Source organism: Bombina bombina, chromosome 1, assembly GCF_027579735.1.
Source record: "Bombina bombina isolate aBomBom1 chromosome 1, aBomBom1.pri, whole genome shotgun sequence".
NCBI lineage: Eukaryota > Metazoa > Chordata > Amphibia > Anura > Bombinatoridae > Bombina > Bombina bombina.
The window spans coordinates 546,347,778-546,374,689 of record NC_069499.1 but is presented as its reverse complement, the minus strand read 5'-3'; the positions used below and the strand labels follow the sequence as shown (position 1 = coordinate 546,374,689).

The 26,912-nt window shown below is 41.0% G+C and overlaps 1 protein-coding gene across 1 annotated transcript in view; it reads left to right on the top strand.

The window, feature by feature from the left end:
• The window catches only part of BMPR2 (bone morphogenetic protein receptor type 2), a 498,659-nt gene that overhangs the window by 425,108 nt on the left and 46,639 nt on the right, over positions 1-26,912 (top strand). The window contains exon 11 of the mRNA XM_053698685.1: positions 23,367-23,539. Within this exon, the coding sequence (XP_053554660.1) occupies positions 23,367-23,539 (173 nt within the window). The remainder of the gene's footprint in view (positions 1-23,366; positions 23,540-26,912) is intronic.

Sequence of the window (26,912 nt, the reverse complement as noted above, 5' to 3'; positions counted from 1 at the left end):
CCTGGATTTTATTATTGGTTGACTTATGGGCATTGTGTGACACTGGGCATTCAAAGAAAAATGATACATAACGTTTTTTATTTTTTTCTGGCATTCATATGTTTGCTTACTGGCACTTGAGGGGTTATAGAATAGACATTAGCTGTTTAACTTAGGTGTGAAACCGCTTCCCCATGCGGTTGTGTTTGGGCCTACTCCGGCATCGACCTTAAGGGACGGGGCTTATTTTCGCCCGCTCAGATGCGCACTTCCTTCAGGCTAGGCAGCGGCAAACAGTAACTCCGGTGCTCCTGGACTGTGCAAGCTGGTCTGAAGTGTTGGAAAGTTATTTCGAAGAACCCTGGGGGGCAGGTAGGCGCCACAGCAGTACTGTGGCGAGTTGCAGTGGGTATTTTTGTCTATAACATGACTTGTTGATATAAGTATTTTAGAGCCTTATTTCTGCCCTTGCTTCTAGGTGCAGTAATTTTTGGATTAACCAACGATTTTGAGTTAAATTTAAAGATAATTTAACGTTTTTTTGAGCATTTTTTTTAGAAAAATTGTTCACTTTTTCTTTTCTTAAAGGCGCAGTACACGTTTTTTTCTAGAGTTTATTTAATGCAATAAATAAGTGTTGAAACGACTTTTGTGGTTCTTACTAGTCTGTTCAACATGTCTGACATTGAGGAATCTCATTGTTCTATGTGTCTAGAAGCTATTGTGCAACCCCCTTTAACATTGTGTAACTCTTGTACTGAAAGAGCCTTACATTGTAAAGACCATATATTAGGTCAAGAAAGTGTGCCTAAAGATGATTCTCAGTCTGAAGAGAATCAGGATATGCCATCCAATTCTCCCCAAGTGTCACAACCGTTAACGCCCACACAAGCGACGCCAAGTACTTCTAGTGCGTCTAATTCTTTTACTCTGCAGGAGATGGCTGCAGTTATGTCAACTACCCTTACTGAGGTATTATCTAAATTACAAGTGTTGCAGGGTAAACGCAGTAGGTCAGGTATTAATGTAAATACTGAATCCTCTGATGCTTTCTTAGCTATTTCCGATGTTGGGGGTCAGGGAATTACTGTCTGAGGGTGAAATTTCAGATTCAGGGAATGTTTTACCTCAGACAGATTCAGACACTATGTCATTTAAATTTAAGCTTGAACACCTCCGCCTGTTGCTTAGGGAGGTTTTAGCGACTCTGGATGACTGTGACCCTATTGTGATTCCTCCAGAGAAATTGTTTAAAATGGATAAATATCTGGAAGTACCTACTTACACTGATGTTTTTCCGGTTCCTAAGAGAATTTCGGAAATTATAAGAAAGAATGGGATAGACCAGGTATACCGTTTTCTCCCCCTCCTTCTTTTAAGGAAATGTTTCCCATATCAGATACCATTCGGGACTCATGGCAAACAGTCCCTAAGGTTGAGGGAGCTATATCTACCTTAGCTAACCGTACTACTATACCCATTGAGGATAGTTGTGCTTTCAAAGACCCTATGGATAAGAAGTTAGAGGGTCTTCTAAAGAAATTATTTGTTAATCAGGGGTTTCTTTTACAACCTACGGCTTGCATTGTTCCAGTAACTACTGCAGCAGCTTTTTGGTTTGAGGCTCTAGAAGAGTCTCTTAAGGTTGAGACTCCATTAGATGACATCTTAGATAGAATTAAGGCTCTCAAGCTAGCTAATTCTTTTATTACTGATGCCGCTTTTCAAATTGCTAAATTAGCGGCAAAGAATGCAGGATTTGCTATTTTAGCACGTAGAGCATTGTGGCTCAAATCTTGGTCTGCTGATGTGTCATCAAAACATAAGCTTTTAGCTATTCCCTTTAAAAGTAAGACCCTTTTCGGGCCAGAATTTAAGGAAATCATTTCTGATATTACAGGAGGTAAAGGCCATGCCCTACCTCAGGATAAGTTGGTTTTAATGAGGGGTAAACAGAATAATTTTCGTTCCTTTCGGAACTTTAAAGGAGGAACCCCCGCTTCTTCTTCATCAAAGCAGGAAGAGAATTTTACCCAATGTAAGTCAGTCTGGAGACCCAATCAGAACTGGAATAAGGGTAAACAATCTAAAAAGCCCACTGCTGCTCCTAAGACAGCATGAAGGGGCGGCCCCCAATCCGGGACCGGATCTAGTAGGGGGCAGACTCTTTCAGGATCCCTGGACACTGGAAAATAATGAATCAATTGGAATTAAAGGACTTTCTCCCAAGAGGGAGATTTCATCTTTCAAAGTTATCTGCAAACCAGATAAAGAGAGGCGTTCTTACGCTGTGTAAAAGACCTTTTTACTATGGGAGTAATTTGTCCTGTTCCAAAATTGGAACAGGGACAGGGGTTTTACTCAAACCTATTTGTGGTTCCCAAAAAAGAGGGAACGTTCAGACCCATCTTAGACCTCAAGTGTCTAAACAAATTTCTAAGGGTTCCATCATTCAAGATGGAGACAATACGAACAATTTTACCAATGATCCAGGAGGGTCAATATATGACTACCGTGGACTTGAAGGATGCTTATCTTCATGTTCAAATCCACAAGGATCATCATCAGTTTCTAAGGTTTGCCTTCTTGGACAAACATTATCAGTTCGTGGCTCTTCCCTTCGGGTTGGCCACAGCACCCAGAATCTTCACAAAGATTCTAGGGTCTCTTTTGGCGATTCTCAGACCGCGAGGCATAGCGGTGGCTCCTTATCTGGACGATATTCTGATCCAGGCGTCAACATATCATCTGACAAGATCTCACACGGACACAGTGTTGTCTTTTCTGAGAACTCACAGCTGGTAGGTGAACATAGAGAAGAGTTCACTTGTCTCACAGACAAGGGTTCCTTTCTTGGGAACTCTTATAGACTCGGTAGCCATGAAAATATTTTTGGCGGAGGTCAGAAAATCAAAGATTCTAAATACTTGCCGAGCACTTCAGTCCATTCCTCGGCCATTAGTGGCTCAGTGTATGGAGGTAATTGGATTAATGGTAGCGGCAATGGACATCGTTCCGTTTGCTCGCTTTCATCTCAGACCACTGCAACTGTGCATGCTCGGACAGTGGAATGGGGATTATGCAGATTTATCTCCTCTGGATCAAGAGACCAGAAACTCTCTTCTTTGGTGGTTGTTGCTGGATCATCTGTCCCAAGGAGCTTGTTTCCGTAGACCCTTGTGGGTGATGGTGACAACGAATGCCAGCCTTCTGGGCTGGGGTGCAGTTTGGAACTCCCTGAAGGCTCAGGGTGTTTGGACTCGAGTGGAGTCTCTACTTCCAATCAATATTCTGGAACTGAGAACAATATTCAATGCGCTTCAGGCGTGGCCTCAGTTGGCTTCGGCCAAATTCATCAGATTCCAGTTGGACAACATCACGACTGTGGCATATATCAATCATCAGGGGGGAACAAGGAGTTCCTTAGCGATAATAGAAGTATCCAAAATAATCCGTTAGGCCCACTCTTGTCATTTGTCAGCGATCTACATCTCAGGGGTAGAAAACTGGGAAGCGGATTTTCTAAGTCGACAGACTTTTCATCCAGGGGAGTGGGAACTTCACCCGGAGGTATTTGCCTCATTGATTCTCAGATGGGACAAACCGGAATTGGATTTGATGGCATCTCGACAGAATGCCAAGCTTCCAAGATACGGATCCCGGTCAAGAGATCCACAGGCTGAACTGATAGATGCCTTGGCAGTACCTTGGTTGTTCAGCCTAGCTTATGTGTTTCCACAGTTTCCTCTCCTTCCACGCGTGATTGCTCGAATCAAACAGGAGAGAGCTTCAGTGATCCTGATAGCGCCTGCGTGACCACGCAGGACTTGATATGCGGATCTAGTGGACATGTCCTCTCTGCCACTGTGGAAACTTCCATTGAGACAGGACCTTCTCATTCAAGGTCCTTTCCCACATACAAATCTAATTTCTCTGCAGCTGACTGCGTGGTGATTGAACGCTTGATTTTATCGAAGCGAGGATTCTCTGATTCGGTCATCAATACTTTGATACAGGCTAGAAAGCCTGTCACTAGAAAAATTTATCATAAGATATGGCGTAAATATCGTTATTGGTGTGAATCCAAGGGTTACTCATGGAGTAAAGTTAGGATTCCTAGGATTCTGTCTTTTCTCCAAGAAGGATTGGAGAAAGGGTTGTCAGTGAGTTCCTTAAAGGGACAAATTTCAGCGTTGTCAATTCTGTTTCACAAACGTTTGGCAAATGTGCCAGATGTTCAGTCTTTTTGTCAGGCTCTATCTAGAATTAGGCCTGTATTTAGACCCATTACTCCTCCCTGGAGTTTGAATTTAGTTCTTCGAGTTCTTCAAGGGGTTCCGTTTGAACCCATGCATTCCATGGATATCAAATTGTTATCTTGGAAAGTTCTGTTTTTAGTTGCTATTTCTTCTGCTCGAAGAGTTTCTGAGCTTTCAGCGCTACAGTGTGATTCCCCTTATCTCATTTTTCATTCTGATAAGTTGGTGTTACGTACCAAACCTGGATTCCTTCCTAAGGTTTTTTCAAATAAGAGTATTAATCAGGAAATTGTTGTTCCTTCCTTGTGTCCTAACCCTTCTTCTAAGAAGGAGCGTATGTTGCATAATTTGGATGTGGTCTGTACCTTAAGGTTTTACTTACAGTCAACTACGGATTTCCGTCAATCATCTTCATTATTCATTGTTTATTCTGGATAGCATAGGGGTCAGAAAGCTACGGCTACCTCTTTCTTTTTGGCTGAGAAGTATCATCCACCTGGCATATGAGACTGCTGGACAGCAGCCTCCTGAAAGAATTACGGCTCATTCTACTAGGGCTGTGGCTTCCACATGGGCTTTTAAAAACGATGCATCTGTTGAACAGATTTGTAAGGCTGCGACTTGGTCGTCCCTTCACACTTTTTACAAATTTTACAAATTTGATACTTTTGCTTCTTCTGAGGCTATTTTTGGGAGAAAGGTTCTTCAAGCAGTGGTGCCTTCTGTTTAGGTTCCTGTCTTGTCCCTCCCTTTCATCCGTGTCCTATTGCTTTGGTATTGGTTTCCCACAAGTAAGGATGAAATCCGTGGACTCGGCATATCTTTGTAAAAGAAAAGTAAATTTATGCTTACCTGATTGATTTCTTTTACGATATGACGAGTCCACGGCCCACCCTGTTCTTTTTAAGACAGTTTTTCTTTATATTTTTTGTAAACTTCAGTCACCTCTGCACCTTTTAAGCCTTTCCTTTTCTCTTCCTATAATCTTCGGCCGAATGACTGGAGGGGAAGGGAGGGGCTATATATACAGCTCTGCTGTGGTGCTCTTTGTCACTTCCTGTTAGCAGGAGGTTAATATCCCACAAGTAAGGATGAAATCCGTGGACTCGTCATATCGTAAAAGAAATCAGTTTATCAGGTAAGCATAAATTTACTTTTTTTTCACGGAGCTCGAGACTGTTGTAGTCTTTTCCTTTTAGGAAACCTTTTTTTTCTTCTCTGGGATTTTGATACTAGCGATTTTATGGTCGCGATGGTTGTTGCTTTTGGCGGATGTCGCATATAAAAAAAACAAAAGCCTTTATGTATGTTAGACAAATAAGATCTGAGGCCTAAATATTGTCTTGTTTGTTTAGTCTTGCCCTGCTAGGGTTTAGAACTTTTTGTTAGCCCTCGAACAGTTTCAGTTGTATCCTGGTCTGCAGGCTAGTCCTGTTTGGGTACTAGTTTACTCTGTTCTTTTGTGGTTTTATCAGACATTTTGTATCCTTGACCACAGGCTGGTCCTGTTTGGGTACTAGGTTTTACCTCTTGCTACAAGGTTGTTTTTCTTGTTTTCTACAAGTTATGGGCCTATCTATCCTGGGTATCAGGCTGGTCCTCGGTTACTAGGTTTTTTGGTCCCTGCTTTTGCTGGGATTACGATTTCTGCTATGTCAATATTTTTGTTGTTCCAGAGTCCTTGGACAGGAGCTAGAGTCCTTCCTTCTTGGGAAGGATCAGATGTCTGCTTGGAGATCTCCAGTACCCTGCTGTAGGGGGCAATGTTTCCCCCCTATTGGTGCTCCTTGTGGATTCATTTGTCAGATTTTGGATCTCTTTCGCCAGTATTTATCTCCTTTTATTGAGGATTGCTAGGCTTGCACTTACTCTTTTTGGGGTAGGACTTTGTTTATCTAGTCGCACAGATTAGGTTCTTAGGGATCATTTTTGTCCTTGTAGTATCCTCTCTTTTTTTTTTTTTGATCCTATATGTTTGGGGATCTGTGGGATTCTTATGCAGTCTCTCTTGCTGTCAACCAATGGGAGTTTTTAGGAGTCTTCGTTTTTTCGTTAACTCCTTGCGCTATAGGGTTTCTGAGGTCTGATCCAGACTGGATCTTTAGAGACTGTTGTGTTCTCTCTCTCATGGAGTTCTGATTTTTTTGGGTCCTTTCTTTGTCTACGAACTTTGTGGGTGTTTTCTTAGAGGCCCTTTGGGGCCTGCGTGGACAGCCACTTGGATACATCTTGATAGATCAGAGTTCAAATTCTTTTTGGGCCAATTTTCCTTTTCCAGGTAACTTTGTAGTTGTTCCACAAGGTTTTTGGTTTTGATCCGTCTCCTGGTGTTGGGGGTCTGTTTTCTTAACCTAATCCTTGTCTTTGACTTGGCATTTTGGTTATTTTGTTTTCAGGATTTTATAGTCTTGGATCTGTCCGACATCAGGAGGGGGAAATCTCCTTGTTCCTACTGAGGCGGTTCTCTTTCTCACTTCTGGGGAGAGAGAGCTTTTTTCTGGGAATTTCTTTATGGAATGTTCCTGGGTTTCCCCGTTTTCCTTCGAGTTGGAAGGATCTGGTCTGCTGCGCCTATACAATTGGCTCCTCCAGAGGTAGTTTTCCTCATCTGACTCTTCGAGTTCAGTGGGCCGAGGGCTTCTCTTGTCTGCTGCGTACCCTCCCTTCAGGTTTCTGAAGGCTGAGGATAGGTATCCTGGATCCCCATTTAGTTTCTCTGGATGTTGGTGCCTCTTTCCTGCTTCCTTTTCTTAGGAATTTGTGGTTGGAGATTCATTATCTGATCACTGGGCATCATCGATGCTGGGATATTTTAATCTCTCTTGTCCTTGGAACATTGACAATCGCTTCTGTTATGGGACTGTTCGCTTGGAGTAGGGGTCAGATATTCTGACTGCTCTGGTTGAGCATTGACCACGTATCTTCTCTCCTGAAGGATCCTTTCTTAGGTTGGGAGGTCTTGCAGGAACCTTCCCTTAGGGGTGGTTGGTTTTTTCAGTCGGGGGGTTGTGCCCCCTTACCCATTTTACTAGTAGGGGGGGGAGTTGGCCCTCCCTTCTTTTTGAGTTTTTCCTCTTTTCTTGCCAGGAATGTCCTGGCGTGAGTTTACTAGCTACTCGGTTGGCTGGTTACTATGGTTTGATGTTTAGTCTGACGACCTATCCGATGGAAGCCTGTGGTCTTCGTTTGTGGCGTAAACGGATGTTACTATTCCGTTTCTGTTCTGCTCCCAGGGTTTTTTTTCGGACCTACAGGTGTTCAGTTCTCTGTGCTAAGTTAGCTGTCTATGGTAAGGTAGTCTTGTTCTACCTTTTATCCTTTTGTCCTTCTGGGACTTTGGTTCCGGTTCAGACTTTACATTGGTTTCTTTTGGATCTGTGTGGGAGGTGGTCTGGAAATTTTCCTTTCCTTGCTCCTCCGTTGGTAGTGTATTTTCTACAGGACTTTGTCCGTTTGCAGCATGGTAGCCGCTCTTTTTGAGTTGTGCTATGGGCTTCTCTCTCTGTTTTGTCCTTGATTCTTCGGGATTGTTTCTGGAGGTTCTTTCGGACCTTCTTATTGATTCTGCCCTTCTTTTAGTTAGGCAGAATGTGGTGTGGGAGTTTTGTTTGTTGTTTCCCGTACCATTGTTTATGGAGAGATTTTTCTTGGTGTGCTCCTAGAGAGTGGGACTTGGGTCTCCTCAGGGGCTTTTGTTCTCTGTGGGGTCCAGAATTTAGAGTGGTCTCTAACTGGGATCCTTATGGTTCTAATTGTCCGCTTTCCATATTTTTCTGCCTCCTGTTTCTATTTGAAGTTTGTGTTTAGCGGGAATCTGGGTTGTGTCAGGCTGTGGTGCCGCCAGAATGGGCCGCCTTTTTGTTCCCTCCCGTTTTGCATTCAGTATCCTCTATAAGCTTGAGTATTGATTTCCCAAATGTAATGAATGCAGCTGTGGACTCTCCCCGTTTTAAGAAGAAAAACTTAAATTATGCTTACCTGATAATTTTCTTTTCTTCTGTACGGGGAGAGTCCACAGCTCCCCGCCCATTTTTTTCTGTGGGTGGCCTTAAATTATTTTTTATTTGTTCTTCTGGCACCTTTTTCACCCTAATATTTCTTCTACTGTTCTTTGTTTCCTTGGTAGAATGACTGGGGAATGAGGGGAGTGGGGGAGGTATTTCAGCCTTTGGCTGGGGTATCTTTGCCTCCTCCAGGTGGCCAGGTTCTGTATTTCCCAAAAGTAATGAATGTAGCTGTGGACTCTCCCCGTACAGAAGAAATTAAAATTATCAGGTAAGCATAATTTAAATTTTTTTTATTTGATAATGGGACCGTGTCGAGTCTGCAAACATCACATGACATGTAGTGTCAAGTGCTGTTTTTGAATGCTGTGTGCTGCTTGATTATTGATCACCCCAGCCCCGCCAGCCAGCCAATTACTCTGCATTGCACAGAGGTCCTATGGGTTACCACAGGGTAGCCTCTCCAGCTCCCTCAAGAATATTGGGGACCCTGCAAGTGCAGCCAGGCTGACTGTCTGACACCTCCTTACTAGCTAGAAGTTTCTATCTTAAGCAGCTGGAGCACAGCGGTCACATGTGAAGTGGTGTGCAGTCAGTGATTGCAGTCTGGAATGTGTCTGACTTGCGACTTGTCCCATGTTGTCAGGTAGGTGAGATTGGGAATTAAGATGGGATCGGATCATGATCATGTCCTCCTGACTCTGTAAGTATAATAAGTGTTACTAGTTTTTGGGGCGTGGTGAATGTTTTAAATATTATGGTCAAATTGGTCAGTTAGTAATATGTGTGCAGTGCACTGTGTACAGGCAGGCAAAGGTGAGGCTGTGACTTTTTTTTTTGGGGGGGGGGGGGCAAAAAAAATCTTGCACCAGGGCCCTCTGTTCATTAGGTCCACCACTGATCCCTGGTGTAGATATTGTGAAGTCTGCTAATCCCCTGCAGAAGGAAACTGTGGCTCTCTATTAAAAATGATGAACACTCACTTCAAGGGCCATGATACCCAAATGTTGAAACACTTGAAAGTGATGCAGCATAGCTGTAAAAAGCTGACTCAAAAATATCACCTGAACATCTCTAGGTAAAAAAACAAGATATTTTACCTCAAAATATCCTAAGTATTCAAACCCCATTGCAAAGGACTTTAAGCAGCAAATCAGTATGCCTTCATGCACACTAATCTTATTTCCCTATTCAGTTTAAGGAAGTTTACTATGAAATCTCATAAGCGTTAAGTGAAATCTCATGAGATCAAAGTAAGAGTTCATTACCTCAGCACTGCTGATCCTGATTGGCTGCTATTCATTCCTTTTTTTTTTTTTCTTTTTTTTTTTTTTTTTTACCTGCAGCTGGGCAGTAACTGAAATAACTTTTTTACAGAATACTTACTCTAGTGAGCTGAGGAAGTTGTGAGGTAAAATATCTTCTTCTTTTTTTTTTTTTTTAAACAATTTTTTTATTGAGGTTTCGTGCATTATAAGAGAAAGCATACAATCCAGGTTGCAAGAGTAATGACAGCATTTTCATAATGTACAACAAATATAATTACAAAATAGATAAGCTGGCTATTAAGTAAAGAAAATTAGTCACCTGAAACCTCTATTTTATATTTAGGGGTGGTTATCATGAATGACTAATGAAGTGGCCTCATATGGGCCTTTATATTAAGGGAATCCAGCGGGCAAGAGCCGCTTTAAGTTGGGAAGGATGGGGGGGGCGGAGCCTTCTAGGGTTATCGTAGGAAAATACTATTATGGGAGACATAAAAAGAGAGTATATCGCTCGGGTATAGGAGCAAGGGTGTTTAATTAAATTTACTTACTTAGGCGCATCTCCTGGTTATATTATATACATAATAGAATGTAAGCTTAGGAATGCTTTCTGTAATGGAATTATATATAGGGGTCTATAGTAAAGCTAATACCCGTTAGGCTATAGGGGTTAATTAAGCTAAATGCAGAGTTGTTGCTTTGAAATAGCAAACTGCTGGGTGGCAAGCGCTGATGTATTTAATGTGCCTTCGGGGAACATCACAAGTTCCACAACTAATTATCAATTAACAATCAAACAAACCAGTCTTCATAATGTTAGTAAAGCATATGCAGAGGATAAATGTATGAACTTGGTATAGGCATATAACTTGGAGGATATAATAAAGAAAGTTAAGGCATCTGCCGCTGGTACTTCTCAGAGATGTCTTTATAAACATATAGCATTAAAGTATATAAAACCTCCTTAGAAATTGCTTTAGTGTGCAAACTTCACTGAACATTACATTTATAGTCCGTGATGAGAGCTAAGTACAAGCCAGGCAATAGGACTCTGGAGGTTCTAAAGACCCTTTGCACATAGAATAAGAAACTACAATCAGAGTACTTATGAGTTATAGAATGAGAACGTATAAGAAGTTATATAAATGCCTAGGCTATAATTGTAATAATGGAGTCTCTGGTACGTCTCAGGGCATGAAAGGGTAATATTAAACAATCTAGATGCCTGTGAGTGGGGGTAATAAACGTATACCCCTAAAGAAAATGGCAATATATATATATATATATATAAATAAATTAGGCAACGTCATAACTAAAATATATGCAACCCATTTAAAGCTAGTCATAGTCCTACATCAGGTTGGTATAAGTCTCTAAGCTATCAAACAATGTGCAGGCTTCATTGGACGTTGCAATTATAGCCAGTGAAGAGGACTAAGTACAAGCCAGGAAATGGTATTGTGCAAGTACTATAAATCCGTTGTACATAGACTAACAGACTACAATCAGAGTGCTCAAGTGTTATAGAATGAGGACGTGTAACAAATTATATAGATGCCTAGGCTATAATAGTAATAATGGGTTCTCTGGTACATCATAATGAATGAAAAGGTAACATTAAACAATCTAGATGCCTATAAAAAAAAATAATAGACTTATACCCCTAAAGAAAACGGCAATATATATTCAAAAAGAGAATTAGGCAACGCTATAACTATGATATATTTAACAATATGAGAATGTAACCCATTTAACGCTAGTCAGAGTTCAGCATCAGGTTGGTATCTTTTGTCCTTAGCTTATGTAAAACAAGAAATGGTGAATAACAGTAATAATAAATCAAAAAAAAAAAAAAAAAATTGTAGTAACAGTTGACCTAAATGCAATTAACAGTGAGTGACATGAGAGTGACCTATCAGTAAAAGGGAATATGGGGATATTATGATATCACTCTTTTCCTTGTGCTAGATAGTTTTGATGTAACCCCTCTAGGACAACATATAATTAATTGCAACTGAAAAAAAATAGAACAATGCTAGATGTGTAGTTGCTTGTAATATGGAGGGCAAATGAAGTGTCAGTTGCATTAAGTATAGCTAAGCAGCCATTATCGTGTATGTAAAGAGAAGGGGATTTTGAGCTAGAAGGACAACACTATTAACAGTTATCTGGGTAATGTGAATCCCCACAGTATAGGCTAGGAATCTAGTACTTATGAACGTATATACAACTATGACTAAGACACAAGATGTATAACCATAGGTAGAGGGAATTGCATGTAATTTTATAAAACATTAGTTATTAGGTTATTAAAGTGATGGTAAACTCTCCCCTTTTTAAAATCAGATCTGGAATGTAAGCGTTATTTTAGATGGAGTTTAATTCATCATGTGCATGAAGATGCGCTATAACTTAGTTATTAATATAGATATGAAATTCAAATACCCCACGTTACACCACCCACTTCAAAAGTCAATTTTCCTGTCAGCTAAATGATTGAATTACTCTCCAATCAATGCTCTAGCTACAACAAAAGTGCCATATGGGGAGAGCACTGATTGGACAACAATTCAATCTGTTAGCTCACAGAAAATTTTACTTTTGAAGTGGGCGGAGGAGCATGCAGTATTTGAATTTCATATCTATATTAAAAAGCATGTTATACTGCATCTTCATTACAGCTAATGAATTAAACTCCATCTAAAATAGCACTTACATTTCAGATCTGATTTTAAATAGGGGAGAGTTTACCATCACTTAGCTGTAAAACTTGTAACTTACTAACACCAAGCAATAATGGACTACGCTGTATTATAAAACAAACCAGTGTGAAACATTAAAGGAACTGTAGTATTAACCATATAAGTTTAAGTGATTGTGTCCGTTATAGGGATTAACAGTCCCCTATAAAATAATTAGATATACTAGGCATTCACCCAATGCCACAGACTAGGGACTTCGAGTTATACTCAGACTCATCCCATCTGGCCTCTGCCGTGATGGTCTGTGACGGTAGAGAGCGGCAGCCTGCAGCTAGGTCACGGCAATAGGGAATGTCTGAAAAGTACCTTGCTAGGTAAAAATTTGAAGCCGTTCCAAGCGCTCTTATATGGGAGCCAGTAACTTGTGGTGTTGAGAGAGCGGTATAGGTATTGCGAAGCCGAACTTGCTGTGGGCGATCCAGCCCATTCGACTCATATGGGGCTTGTCTAGTGTTCAAAAGTAGCCCCTTCTCATCCAATGTAAGTAGTGGACTCCGGGTCTCAGTCTGCCTTCGGCTTATGCTACGCTTAGCCTTGCTCTCTTCCTTTTGCACTCCCGCTATTGCAGGATCGATGTTCTCACTGTCGGTCAGCAAGGAATCCTCCTATCTCCAAATCCGGATTGCCTTAGTATCACAATGTGCAGAAGGTTCAGCAGATGATGCCAGGGGCCGCAAGTCGTCATCTTGAGAACAGCAGCTACTATTGTGTGTGCCGCAGGAGTCACGGATCTGCTGTGATAACTGGGTAAAGTGATAGTCCATTCTGTCACCCAGGTCTTTAAGGAGTGAAAGCAGTATGTCCTCCATTTCTCATTTACCGGGGTCTGTGCTAGTTGGCAGGAGAAGGGAGGTGGGGAATAATTCACAGTCTTAATGTTCACTTTCTTGCGGGGTTGCTAGTGGTCCGTACCATGCGGTCTTTTGGTTGAAGGCTGTACAGGCCCTGCAGAGCGACGCCAGATTATTACCATCCCACACCTCACTATTTCCCTTCTGGAAGTGATCAGTAGGCTTTATCTATATTAGGTAGGAATTTTAAGGCATTAACTCCGATGTTTGGTGCTCTTTCTGATGTTCTTGTCAGGGAGCTCTAGTAGTTTGCGGCCATACTTGTTTGCGGCTAGCTCCGCCCCCAAATATCTTCCTTTTATTACATAGAGATTCTCAGGTGATATTTTCCTGTCCGCTTTTTACAGTTATGCTGCATCACTTTCAAATGATTTAGCATGTGAGTGTTATGTCCCTTTAACCCCTTAATGACCACAACACTTTTCCATTTTCTGTCCGTTTGGGACCAAGGCTATTTTTACATTTTTGCGGTGTTTGTGTTTAGCTGTAATTTTCATCTTACTCATTTACTGTACCCACACATATTATATGCCGTTTTTCTTGCCATTAAATGGACTTTCTAAAGATACCATTATTTTCATCATATCTTATAATTTACTTTAAAAAAAATTATAAAATATGAGGAAAAAATTGAAAAAAACACACTTTTTCTAACTATGACCCCCAAAATCTGTTACACATCTACAACCACCAAAAAACACCCGTGCTAAATAGTTTCTAAATTTTGTCCTGAGTTTAGAAATACCCAATGTTTACATGTTCTTTGCTTTTTTTGTAAGTTATAGGGCCATAAAGACAAGTAGCACTTTGCTATTTCCAAACCATTATTTTTCAAAATTAGCGCTAGTTACATTAGAACACTAATATCTTTCAGGAATCTCTGAATATCCATTGACATGTGTATATTTTTTTTTAGTAGACATCCCAAAGTATTCATCTAGGCCCATTTTGGTATATTTCATGCCACCATTTCACCGCCAAATGCGATTAAATACAAAAAATCGTTCACTTTTTTTTTTTTTAACATTGTTTTATTGAGGACAAAAAAGAATTACAGAAAGGTTTACATCTTAACATCTAAGACAACTGTATCATGAATAAATGAAGATTTGTACAAATAAATATGGGTAGATATAAAGTAAATAACGCCATACATCATTGTCTCGTCCCATTTTTTGGGTTTTCATTACTATCCATTTCTTATGGAAAATTAACAAGCTGTAATTTTTTTCTTTTTAAACTCAAACTTAACCTAACTAAAACTTAAACTAATCAGCCATGTGGTGTCACGACTATCATCATAGAATGAATCAGCCTTAATTCTTACTTTGAGGGTATGAGAGAAAAAAAAAAAAAAACAGAAAAGAAAAGGGGGGATCCAAAAGGATCCAAAGAGGGGGGTAAACAAATGGGAGCAAGGGTGGGTAGGCGGTGTCGGTTCGTTAGATGTTAATACTCTCTCTCCCCTCCCCCCCACCTCCCCGCGTCTGGTATAGGAATCCCCACTCTCCCCTCAGAGAGGCTGTCAGCATGTACTCAGTGTGTGCAAAAGGAAACAATAACTGTCTTTGTGCTTCTAAGGTTAGAGTATCGATATATTTCCGCCATTTAGTAATAAAGTGTCTAAGTCTTCTGTTAGTGTCCATCTTGGTGTCTAGCTGCTCGATAAGCAATTGTTTGTGCAAGTTGCGTTTAAATGCATTAAAGGCAGGAGCAGAGCTCTCCGTCCAAACCTCAAGTATAACCTTTCTGGCAATTAGAATCATAGTAGTGAGTATTGGGATGTGTCTAGGGTCCTGTTCCCCCCCATTCCAGGAAGCAAATTTGCTCTATTTCTATCTTGACCCTGATTTTTATAACATTTGTGATCCAGAAGGCTATCCTACCCCAAAATTGCCCAACTCGTGGGCAGGTAGAGAAGTAATGAAGAAAATCTGGGTCACTTATCTTGCACCTATTACACTCATTCACCACCCCATGTTTCCATTTAGCTAGTCTTCGTGGGATAATGTAATCCTTATGCAGCATCCTTATCTGAGATTCTCTCAGTCATAGACAGCGTTGCCCTTTTAACATTCTCTATACTTCGTTGAATTAATTCTGGTAGATCTCCCCTCTCTAGGTGTCCCCTCCATTTATCCTCTAACAAGGTTAAGTGTTTAGATTCCGTGTGGTTTAACAGTGTTTTGTATATCCCCGAAATAGAAAAGCTTCCTAGCTTATAAGCGGACACTGAGACGTGGAATGCGTGCGGCTCCCAAAATTGTGAATCCTCCCTACTTAGCTGGTCAATGTAATGCGTCATCTGAAGATAGGCATAGAAGTGGGCCCTCGGCAGCCCATATTGAGTTTGCAGATCCTAAAAGGACCTGACGCATTTCCTAGATAGATCTAGAGCATCTCCCACCGAACCTAATCCCCTAGCTTCCCAGACAGTAAATGGGGAGGTATCAATCCCAGGGGGGAAACATGTATTGTTTCTCAGTGGAGTCAACCTGGGAGACACATAACGACGGCCAATGTAACCAAGAGCTAGCCGCCACGCCCTCAGCACGTCTTTGTAAAGAAAGCTATCTTTGACTTCCGCGGGGGTGCTATTAGGCTGAGCATAGGGTAGGAATTAGGGATCTAGACCCCCGGAGCATGCCTCTCTAGTTCAGGAGTATAGAAGTGCTCTGTTCTGAGTTGCCAATCCAGCATGAGGCGGCTAAGCGTTGCCCAGTTATACAGTTTCAGGTCGGGGAGACCCAGTCCACCACAAGAGGGGCGTGCATATAATTTTGTTAGTGCTATTCGGGGTCTGCCCCCTTTCCACAGAAACCCAGATAGGGCCTTTGAGTATAGCGCCATGTCTTTTCTAGTAATCAGAAACGGTAGCATCAAGAGGGGGTACAGGATCCGTGGTAAGATTACCATTTTTACTAAGTTGATTCGTCCTGTGAGGGAGACCGGCAGGCTCCTCCACCCCTCTAAAGTTTGAGCCAGGTCACGACACACTCGCGTGACATTATCATGGTATAAGGTATGCCTGTTGGTGGACAATTGAATGCCCAGATAAGTAAGTGTGGCTTTGGCCTCCTGAAACGGGTAGGAGCAGAATTGTGCATTGCGCTTCCGAAGCCACAGGATTTCCGATTTAGTTTTGTTTATCCTATAGCCCGAGAAAGATCCGAAGGCTTCAATTGTCGCCAAGATTTTCGGGATGTGTTTTGCCGGATGCTCCACGAATAGGAGCATGTCATCCTCATAGAGTGCTAGATGCAGTCTCTCATTTCCTAACATCATGCCCGGGTAGACCTTACGCAGTTTTACAGCCAGTGGCTCCAAAGCCAGGTTAAAAAGAAGGGGGGATAAGGGACACCCCTGACGAGTGCCCCTTTGTAGCTTAATGCGCGGTGAGAACAAACCGTTAGCCATGATGGAGACCCATGGAGCCGTGAATATGTTGCCAATATAGTGAAGGAATGATCCCGAGAAGCCAAAACGGCTCAACACATCCATCAAGTGGCCCCATTCCACCCTGTCGAAGGCCTTCTCCGCATCCAGGGATAGCAGGAAGGCCTCCGATTTATCTAGTGCTTCCGGGAGTCCCGGCCTTTTCTCATAGTGTGCTATGAAATGCAATACCCGTCGCACGTTAGTCACAGATGTTCTGCGGCACATGAATCCGGTTTGGTCCGGATGAATAATGTCCGTCAAGATTATTTTGAGCCTGTCGGCCAAGATCTTCATTAGTATCTTGTAGTCCGAGTTGAGCAGGGAGATGGGGCGGTAGGACTCAGGGAAGCCGGGGTCCTTCCCTGGCTTCGGAATTAGTGACACATGTGCCATTGTGAACACCTGAGAAGGCGTTACCAAGTCTTTATAATATAAGTTATATAATTTAGTTAAGGTAGGTGTGATCTGGGGTTTGAGCATTTTGAAGAATTCAACAGGGAGGCCGTCCGGACTCGCTGCCTTCCCGTTAGACATAGAGGGGAGAGATTTTAGAATTTCTTCAGGAGAGATAGGTGAATTGAGGGCCGCCACCTGTTCTTCCCTGAGTTGTGGGAGAGCAAGATCCCTCCAGAAGGATGTTATGACCTCCTGAGAGGGCTGCTTCTGGCTAGTATATAGGGTAGTGTAGTAGTCCGCTAAAGCTCCCACTATGGACTCTGGGGTTTTATGTGTCCTGTTGCGGTAATTATGTAGCTTGTAGGGAGCTTGCAGGGTTAATTTTAGCTTTAGTGTAGAGCTCAGCCTCCCACCTGAAACATGAGACCCCCTGATCCCTCCCAAACAGCTCTCTTCCCTCCCCCACCCCACAATTGTCCCCGCCATCTTAAGTACTGGCAGAAACTCTGCCAGTACTAAAATAAAAGCTATATTTGGGCTTTTTTGTGGGTTTTTTTTTTTTTAGCATATTTACATATGCTGCTGTGTAGGATCCCCCCTTAGCCCCCAGCCTCACTGATCCCCCACCAAACAGCTCTCTAACCCTCCCCCTCTGCCTTAATGGGCGCCATCTTGGGTACTGGCAGCTGTCTGCCAGTACCCAGTTTAGTGAAAAAAATTTGCCTTTTTTTAAAAAAAATGCCCTTTTCTGTAGTGTAGCTTCCCCCCACCCCTTCCAGATCTCTTAGCCGTTTATTTACAGCTTTCAAAACGTTTAATTTTTTTACTTTTGAAAGTTTAGTTTTCTGTAGTGTAGCGGTTCCCTCCCGCTCCCTCCCCGATCCCGCCCCCGTTCCCGCCCCCCTCCACTCGGCACATCGATGGCCGCCTCCCAGACTTGCTCCCACCCACCGATGATACCGGCCACCGATGTCCGGTGCAGAGAGGGCCACAGAGTGGCTCTCTCTGCATCGGATGGCCAAGGGGGGTTATTGCAGGATGCCTCGATATCGAGGCATCACTGCAATAACCGGAAAGCAGCTGGAAGCGAGCAGCATCGCTTCCAGCTGCTTTCCAGACCAAGGACGTACGCCACACGTCCTCGGTCATTAACTGTATTTATTTTGAGGACGTGTGGCGTACGTCCTTGGTCGTTAAGGGGTTAAGACCTATTGTAGAAGAATTATGTCCCTTTTTCAAATAAACGTTCTACATATCATAGTAAATATATGAATGAGTTAACTTGCTACAATAATGCTTTAAAGTTATAAACCAATGCAGGAGTTAAAACTATTAATACATTCTGCATTGAGTTCACTGGTGGTATTTGGTCGGATTATTTATCTTGACTAGTTTAACAGGAATTTATTAGTCTACTTGAATTTATCATTTGACTGCTGAGTTTTTCAGATCTTCCTTCAGCCTTTTTCCCCACTCTTCAACCCTAAAATGTCCATAACCTAAGTACAGGTATACCCCGCTCATACAGCGGGTTAGGGACCGGAGCCCCGCTGTAAAGTGAAAACCGCCTTAAAGTGAAACAAGGCAGTTTTAACTTTCTTTTCACTTGCCAGTGTGTTTAAAAACTTGAAAACGTGTTTGAACTAACATATATTAGGGGTGCAATAGTGCTACTTTTAGTTTAACACTAGCACAGCGCAGTATTCAATAAATACTGTAGCTGTAAAATAGTGACAATTACTGTAGTACACTTTGCCAGACTATAGCACTGAGACACAGATTGCACTGTAATGACGTAAACAGAGTGATCTAAGCATAACAAAATCATGCCAGTCACTTTTCTAGCAATCTCAGGATGATTACAGCACTGTTTCAAAATCCTTGGAGGTTGACCTTCAGTTCCACAAAGCGCTGTATTAGCGAAGCGCTGTAAAGTGAGGTATACCTGTACATATTTCTATGTTTGGTCTTGCCTGAGAAGGAGCAGATACAATTTACTCACTGTTGAAATACATTATTTACAGTATTAGAATATTTTTCCCTGTTTTTTTACTTACTCTGCCGCTTTCAATACTCTGTTTTTGTGAGAGGAAAAAATGTATAATTTTTCAAATCTAAAGCACAAGATACCACTTGCTAAAAGGCGCTCCATAAAATAATAGATATTACAGAGACACACCTTTCACAGGAAAAGTAGGCCTAGATTACATGTGTAGTACAAAAATATTCGCACCATTAATGCAATTTAAATCAAAAGCACTTTTATTTTTGCACTCATAATACAAGTTAAAAGTGACATTTTATCATTCTAGCCATAGTGTAAGGCAGGTATAATGAAGTGGTCGCTCTCAACACTAGTTCTTGCAGCCCACAGGAAAGGCAGAACTAGCAATGTGTGCCATTGTTTTTGTGGCCCCAGAAAAAGCAGAACTAAAGTGCTTTTAGGTGATCTGAACTCTGGAGTGAGGAGTTTAGACAGAGGGTACCATTCAACCTTCCCTAATTCTAGCTTTGTGACAATGGAATTTTTTTAGTAATTATATGAATTGTTTGTTTACTAGCCATTTATTTGTGGCCCTTAAGGTTTCTAATATTGATCTGTGGCCCCTATGTTTTAGGAAGTTGGCCGTTATATTACATCTCATTTGAAAGAGGAATCCCATGGGTGTTTGGAGACATCCCTTTTCTTTTAGTACACTAAACTGGTGTATAATATTCTAATGGAGAAGTGAAGGTGTATAGATATTTGCGCTATAGATTAGTAACTAAAAACACAGTACTAAAAAAGAGGGTCCCTATACCTCCATAAATAAGTGAATCGAAAAAGTGATCTCTATTTAACAGGAGAAGAAGAGTACTATGCACTACTGTAATGTGACTAAATTAGTAACAAGGATGATAGTAAAAGTGCATATGCACCAAAGTGTCAGTGTTAGATAATGAGTGTTGAATGGATAAGTGAAAAGTGAATGCAAATAGATATCCATTTGTGCATAAGTAGAAGATATCACTATTTAAGTCAATATAATGAAATAATACACCTTTAAAAGGTGATTTCAATAAAACATATATAAACCTACAGATGGGTTAAAAATAGGTTATATACATTATAGGTTTATATATGTTTTATTGAAATCACCTTTTAAAGGTGTATTATTTCATTATATTGACTTAAATAGTGATATCTTCTACTTATGCACAATTGGATATCTATTTGCATTCACTTTTGTTTTTCACGTATCCATTCAACACTCATTATCTAACACCGACACTTTGTTGCATATGCACTTTTACTATCATCCTTGTTACTAATTTAGTCACATTACAGTAGTGCATAGCACTCTTCTTCTCCTGTTAAATAGAGATTACTTTTTTGTTTAATAGGTTAATGCAATACTAAAGTGTAAGCATTAACGGGGCTATTGGAGCCAAGCATAATAATTACAGTTTGTCTTTAGTTGGTTTCCCTCCTATTTCCTTTAACATTATTAGACCCTGTCTCTTTAGTTTCTTCTTGCAAAACATTCTCCTAACAAACCGGAAAATATTAAACTCCTATGTTGCAATAGAAACTCCTAATGAAGCTATTTCCTCTTTGTGTGCAGAACATTAGAATATGATTAAGCGTATAAGTGCTGTTTTGTTGAAATGGCCACCAATGTGATGCAGACGTGATAAAAGCAATTAGCAACAAATGCATACAGATAATTCATATGTGATGATCAAATGGAACGGATGCATTAACTTAATAGTATGCATTGCTCCCGCCCCAGCATCCTTAATGCAATACAGTTTTTTGTTTTAAAATGTGTTTTCTGATTTTACAGTGTCATTAGAGATATATAGATATAGATAGGGATATATATATCTCAAGCAATCAGAGGCTATGTTGCCTAAGGCATTGTGTCCATTGCACTTGCTTTGGTGATTTCTGCATGCTCTACAGGCTTCTTCTCACTTTCATGCGATGCATTTAGTGCTCGGTCAATATTGCTTCTAAATGTCAAAGCTGTAGGGTAGGACAACCACTTCCAACAGAGATACAGTTTTAGCAGGTATTAGTTTAGCAAGGAATTATATCAGTTTAGTATCAGTGATACAAAAGAACATTTAAATATATATTTATATTATATTCTGCAATGGATACACTTTTTGTTAGAAAGAATATTTGTGGTAAAATGTGGGTGTCTGACCTTTTGAGACTAAGCACCACACTTGACTGGCTGAGGTTGTTAGCAAATGTTATGAAATACTGTTACAACAAGCTAAATGAGATATGATTATCTAGTTATGTCGTTGTGGTTGCACAAGTTCTCATATCTACCTAGCAATGTGCTATTCTACAGATAAAGGCAGAGCCACATGCAGGATCTCCTACTTGACCATTAGTATTCACTTGCTGCTTGAGGGAAGGGCCAGGTAAAATGCTTAGGAGAACCACAACATGGCCCACTGGTGTAAAACTGACCATGCCTAGGGTAGAACATTTCTTATTTGGGTGGGCTATGACTTTTATAATGATTAAAATCTAAAATGTACATCTAAGCAATGCTAATGTCATTGTTGTGGTTGTTGTGTGAGAAGAACCCTTAGAAATCATAGTTACCGCAGAGTTAGTTTCAGTTGAATTTTATTTAAATGTAAAAATAAAATGTGCAGATGTTTTCCTGATAACATTACATTTTCATTTAGCGTTAGAAGTGATTGATTTAAGTGAGTTTCCATTTCTGCGTTCCTTGCTCATTGTTGTCCTTCCTAAGACTAGAGGTTACAGTGTTCTTTATCTGGTGCCCCTACTATATAAACAAATCTGAAACGTGAGTTCTGGTGAATTTTTGCAGCACTATTCCTGGTACTCCGTGTATCTCCATATTTTTTTTTTTTTTTTTTTTTTTTTTTTTTTAAAGAGAACCTTTTCCATTTGTGGCACTGCATTACTCCCTTACTTTTCCCTAAACACAACACTTACAGTGCACACACCCAGGTGCCTGACGGCAAAAGCTGGGTGAGAGCTTGCAGACGGCACATTCCTGTCTGAGAGAACCCTGCATATGTTTAGACTAATGGCACTTCTGCAACGTGTCTTATTACATTTTCTCTTTCTTTTGCAAGATATGACGAGCCCACGGATTTCATCCTTACTTATGGGATATCGCCTCCTGGTCAGCAGGAGGAGGCAAAGAGCTCCACAGCAGAGCTGCATAAATAGCTCATCCCTTCCACCCAACCCAGTCATTCTCTTTGCCTGTGTTAGTAATAGGAGCAACTTGGTCGTCTCTTCACACTTTTTCTAAATTTTACAAATTTGATACTTTTGCCTCTTCTGAGGCTGCTTTTTGGGAGAAAGGTTCTTCAAGCAGTGGTGCCTTCCGTTTAGGTTCCTGTCTTGTCCCTCCCTTTCATCCGTGTCCTATAGCTTTGGTATTGTATCCCATATGTAAGGATGAAATCCGTGAACTCTTCATATCTTGTAAAAGAAAAGGAAATTTATACTTACCTGATAAATTTATTTCTTTTACGATATGACAAGTCCACGGCCCTCCCTGTCGTTTTTCTAAGACAGATTTTTATTTTTGTTAAACTTCAGTCACCTCTGCTTCTTGGCTTTTCATTTCTCTTCCTAACTTCGGTCGAATGACTGGGTTGGGAGGGGAGGAGCTATTTATGCAGCTCTGCTGTGGAGCTCTTTGCCTCCTCCTGCTGACCAGGAGGCGATATCCCATAAGTAAGGATGAAATCCGTGGACTCGTCATATCGTAAAAGAAATAAATTTAGCAGGTAAGCATAAATTTCCTTTTATCTTTTTTTTTTTGGTAAGCTATATCTGTTTATTTTTACATTTGTAAAATGTGTCCAAAACCTCAGTAGAAATATTCAAATTTGAGTCTTCATGTAAAAAGATTATGCATCCCTTGCATATACCACCTATCTTTTAGTTTTTCTTTACTGTGCTTTGTTTTCAATTTTGGAATCCTTTATTTTACTACCACTTTAGATTAAAATACAAAGTAGAAGCGATGCCTCAAGAACAGGAGATAAAGAACAATATAAAGCTGTTAAAGCTGCTAGTCTTCTAAAAAAAAAAAAGGGGGAGGGGAACTTATATGGAGTTAATAGCAATAGAAATAATATACAGCGGGCAACAGGATATATTTATTAAAACTTATAATATATAAAAACAATGTTACAATGCAATACAAATAAAGTAATCCTGTTTTTATGTATTGTATTACATTGTAACATTGTTTTTATATATTATGGGCTAGATTACAAGTGGCGCTCTACACAATAGTGCGACCATGCTAATTTGGCGTATTACAAGTTGTCGTTTGTTCTTGTAAATCTACCAGTTGTTAGTATAATTTGTTTCAATCTCTCTTGATTCCGATTTAAACAATTGTGTCCACAGGCGGTTAGATCTCTGAAAGAGACAATAGATGATTGCTGGGATCAGGATGCAGAGGCGCGACTAACAGCTCAGTGTGCTGAGGAGAGGATGGCAGAGCTTATGATGATCTGGGAGAGGAACAAGTCTGTGAGCCCCACCATCAACCCAACATCTACAGCTGTGCAGAATGAGCGGTAAGTACAAGAGTAGGCACCACCACCACAATCTATCTATTTGATTTGTTCATAGGTTAAAAAATAAATGTGAGAGAAGGGTAGAAAGCAAGAGAGAAAATGTAAGAATAACCTAAGTTGACTATTAGATAATGAGTTTAAGAATGAGATTGTGATTTACTGCAAAGGGACACTCCATGCGTCTCTGTTGTAGCTGCTTCCCTCTGAATCTATTAGGACATCTTCAAGGAATTGCTTGTAGGGAGAAAAAATAATGTAAATTTATATACGCAGCTACAGAGTAGGAGAGAGAGAGAAATGAGAGCGAAGGACAATAGAGAAAAGAAAAGATTCACAGTTGGATTTCTCTTGTTAAGTGTATTCAGTCCACGGGTCATCCATTACTTATGGGATTATATCTCCTTCCCAACAGGAAGTTGCAAGAGGATCACCCAAGCAGAGCTGCTATATAGCTCCTCCCCTCACATGTCATATCCAGTCATTCTCTTGCAACTCGACTAGATAGGACGTTGTGAGAGGTCTGTGGTGTTTTTTATACTTAGTTTATTTCTTCAATCAAAAGTTTGTTATTTTAAATGGCACCGGAGTGTGCTGTTTGTTCTCAGGCAGTATTTGGAAGAAGAATCTGCCTGCGTTTTCTATGATCTTAGCAGAAGTAACTAAGATCCACTGGCTGTTCTCGCACATTCTGAGGAGTGGGGTAACTTTCAGAAAGGGAATAGCGTGTGGGGAATCCTGCAAACAAGGTATGTGCAGTAAATTATTTTTCTAAGGAATGGAATTGACTAAGAAAATACTGCTGATACCGATGTAATGTAAGTACAGCCTTAAATGCAGCAGCGTCTGGTATCAGGCTGATGAATGTATGTACAATAAGTAATTTTCTAAGGAATGGAATTTGACTAAGAAAATACTGTTAATACTGTAGTATTGTATAAGCCTTAACTGCAGTAGAAGCGACTGGTAGCAGGCTTATTAATAACACTACCTAACTTTTAAAGTGTATGTTTAAAACGTTTACTGGCATGTTATTCGTTTTTTGTGAGGTACTTTGGTGATAAATCTTTTTGGGGCATGATTTTCCACATGGCTGTTGTTTTTTTTTCTACATAGAAACGGTTAACTGAGGTTTTCCCACTGTTGTAATAGGAGTGGGAGGGGCCTATTTTAGCGCTTTTTTGCGCAGTAAAAATTCAGTTTTCAGTCTTCCTGCTTCTTCCTCCTTGATCTAGGACGTCTCTAGAGAGCTCAGGGGTCTTCAAAAGTCATTTTGAGGGAGGTAATCAGTCACAGCAGACCTGTGACAGTGTGTTTGACTGTGATAAAAACGTTAATTGTTAAATTGATTATCCGTTTTTGGGTATTAAGGGGTTAATCATCCATTTGCTAGTGGGTGCAATGCTTTGCTAACTTAATACATTTACTGTGAAAATTTGGTTGCTATAACTGATTTGGTTCATTGTTATTTCAACTGTGACGATTTTTTTGTGCTTCTTAAAGGCGCAGTAGCGTTTTTTATATTGCTTGTAAATTTATTTGAAAGGATTTTCCAAGCTTGCTAGTCTCATTGCGAGTCTGTTTAAACATGTCTGACACAGATGAATCTGTTTGCTCACTATGTTTGAAGGCCAATGTGGAGCCCCACAGAAATATGTGTACTAGATGTATTGATGTCACTTTGAATAAAAGTCAATCTATATCTGTAAAGAAATTATCACCAGACAACGAGGGGGAAGTTATGCCGACTAACTCTCCTCACGTGTCAGTACCTTCGCCTCCCGCTCAGGAGGCGCGTGATATTGTGGCGCCAAGTACATCAGAGAGGCCCATACAAATCACTTTGCAAGACATGGCTGCTGTTATGACAGAGGTATTATCTAAATTGCCTGAATTAAGAGGCAAACGCGATAGCTCTGGGTTAAGGACAGAGCGCACTGATGATGTGAGAGCCATGTCTGATACTGCGTCACAATTTGCAGAACATGAGGACGGAGAGCTTCATTCTGTGGGTGACGGATCTGATCCAGGGAGACCGGATTCAGAGATTTCTAATTTTAAATTTAAGCTTGAGAACCTCCGCGTATTGCTAGGGGAGGTATTAGCGGCTCTGAATGATTGTAACACGGTTGCAATTCCAGAGAAAGTATGTAGGTTGGATAGATACTTTGCGGTACCGGTGTGTACTGACGTTTTTCCTATACCTAAAAGGCTTACAGAAATTATTAGCAAGGAGTGGGATAGACCCGGTGTGCCCTTTTCCCCTCCTCCGATATTTAGAAAAATGTTCCCAATAGACGCCACCACACGAGACTTATGGCAGACGGTCCCTAAGGTGGAGGGAGCAGTTTCTACTTTAGCTAAACGTACCACTATCCCGGTGGAGGATAGTTGTGCTTTTTCGGATCAAATGGATAAAAAATTAGAAGGTTACCTTAAGAAAATGTTTGTTCAACAAGGTTTTATCTTACAGCCCCTTGCATGCATTGCGCCTGTCACTGCTGCTGCGGCATTCTGGTTTGAGTCTCTGGAAGAGGCCATTCGCACAGCTCCATTGGAGGAGATTATGGCCAAGCTTAAAGCACTTAAGCTAGCTAATGCATTTGTTTCTGATGCCGTTGTACATTTAACCAAACTAACTGCTAAGAACTCCAGATTCGCCATCCAGGCGCGCAGAGCGCTATGGCTTAAATCCTGGTCAGCTGACGTGACTTCTAAATCTAAATTGCTTAATATTCCTTTCAAAGGGCAGACCTTATTCGGGCCTGGCTTGAAAGAAATTATTGCTGACATTACTGGAGGTAAGGGTCATACTCTTCCTCAGGACACGGCCAAATCAAAGGCCAAACAGTCTAATTTTCGTGCCTTTCGTAACTTCAAGGCAGGAGCAGCATCAACTTCCTCCGCTACAAAACAGGAAGGACCTGTTGCTCGTTACAGACAGGGCTGGAAAGCTAACCAGCCCTGGAACAAGGGCAAGCAGGCCAGAAAGCCTACTTCTGCCCCTAAGACAGCATGAAGAGAGGGCCCCCTATCCGGAAACGGATCTAGTGGGGGGCAGACTATCTCTCTTCGCCCAGGCTTGGGCAAGAGATGTCCAGGATCCCTGGGCGTTGGAGATCATATCTCAGGGATACCTTCTGGACTTCAAAGCATCTCCTCCACAAGGGAGATTTCATCTTTCAAGGTTATCAGCAAACCAAATAAAGAAAGAGGCATTTCTATGCTGTGTGCAAGACCTCTTAGTAATGGGGGTGATCCACCCAGTTCCGCGGACGGAACAAGGGCAAGGGTTTTACTCAAATCTGTTTGTGGTTCCCAAGAAAGAGGGAACCTTCAGGCCAATCTTGGACCTAAAAATCTTAAACAAATTCCT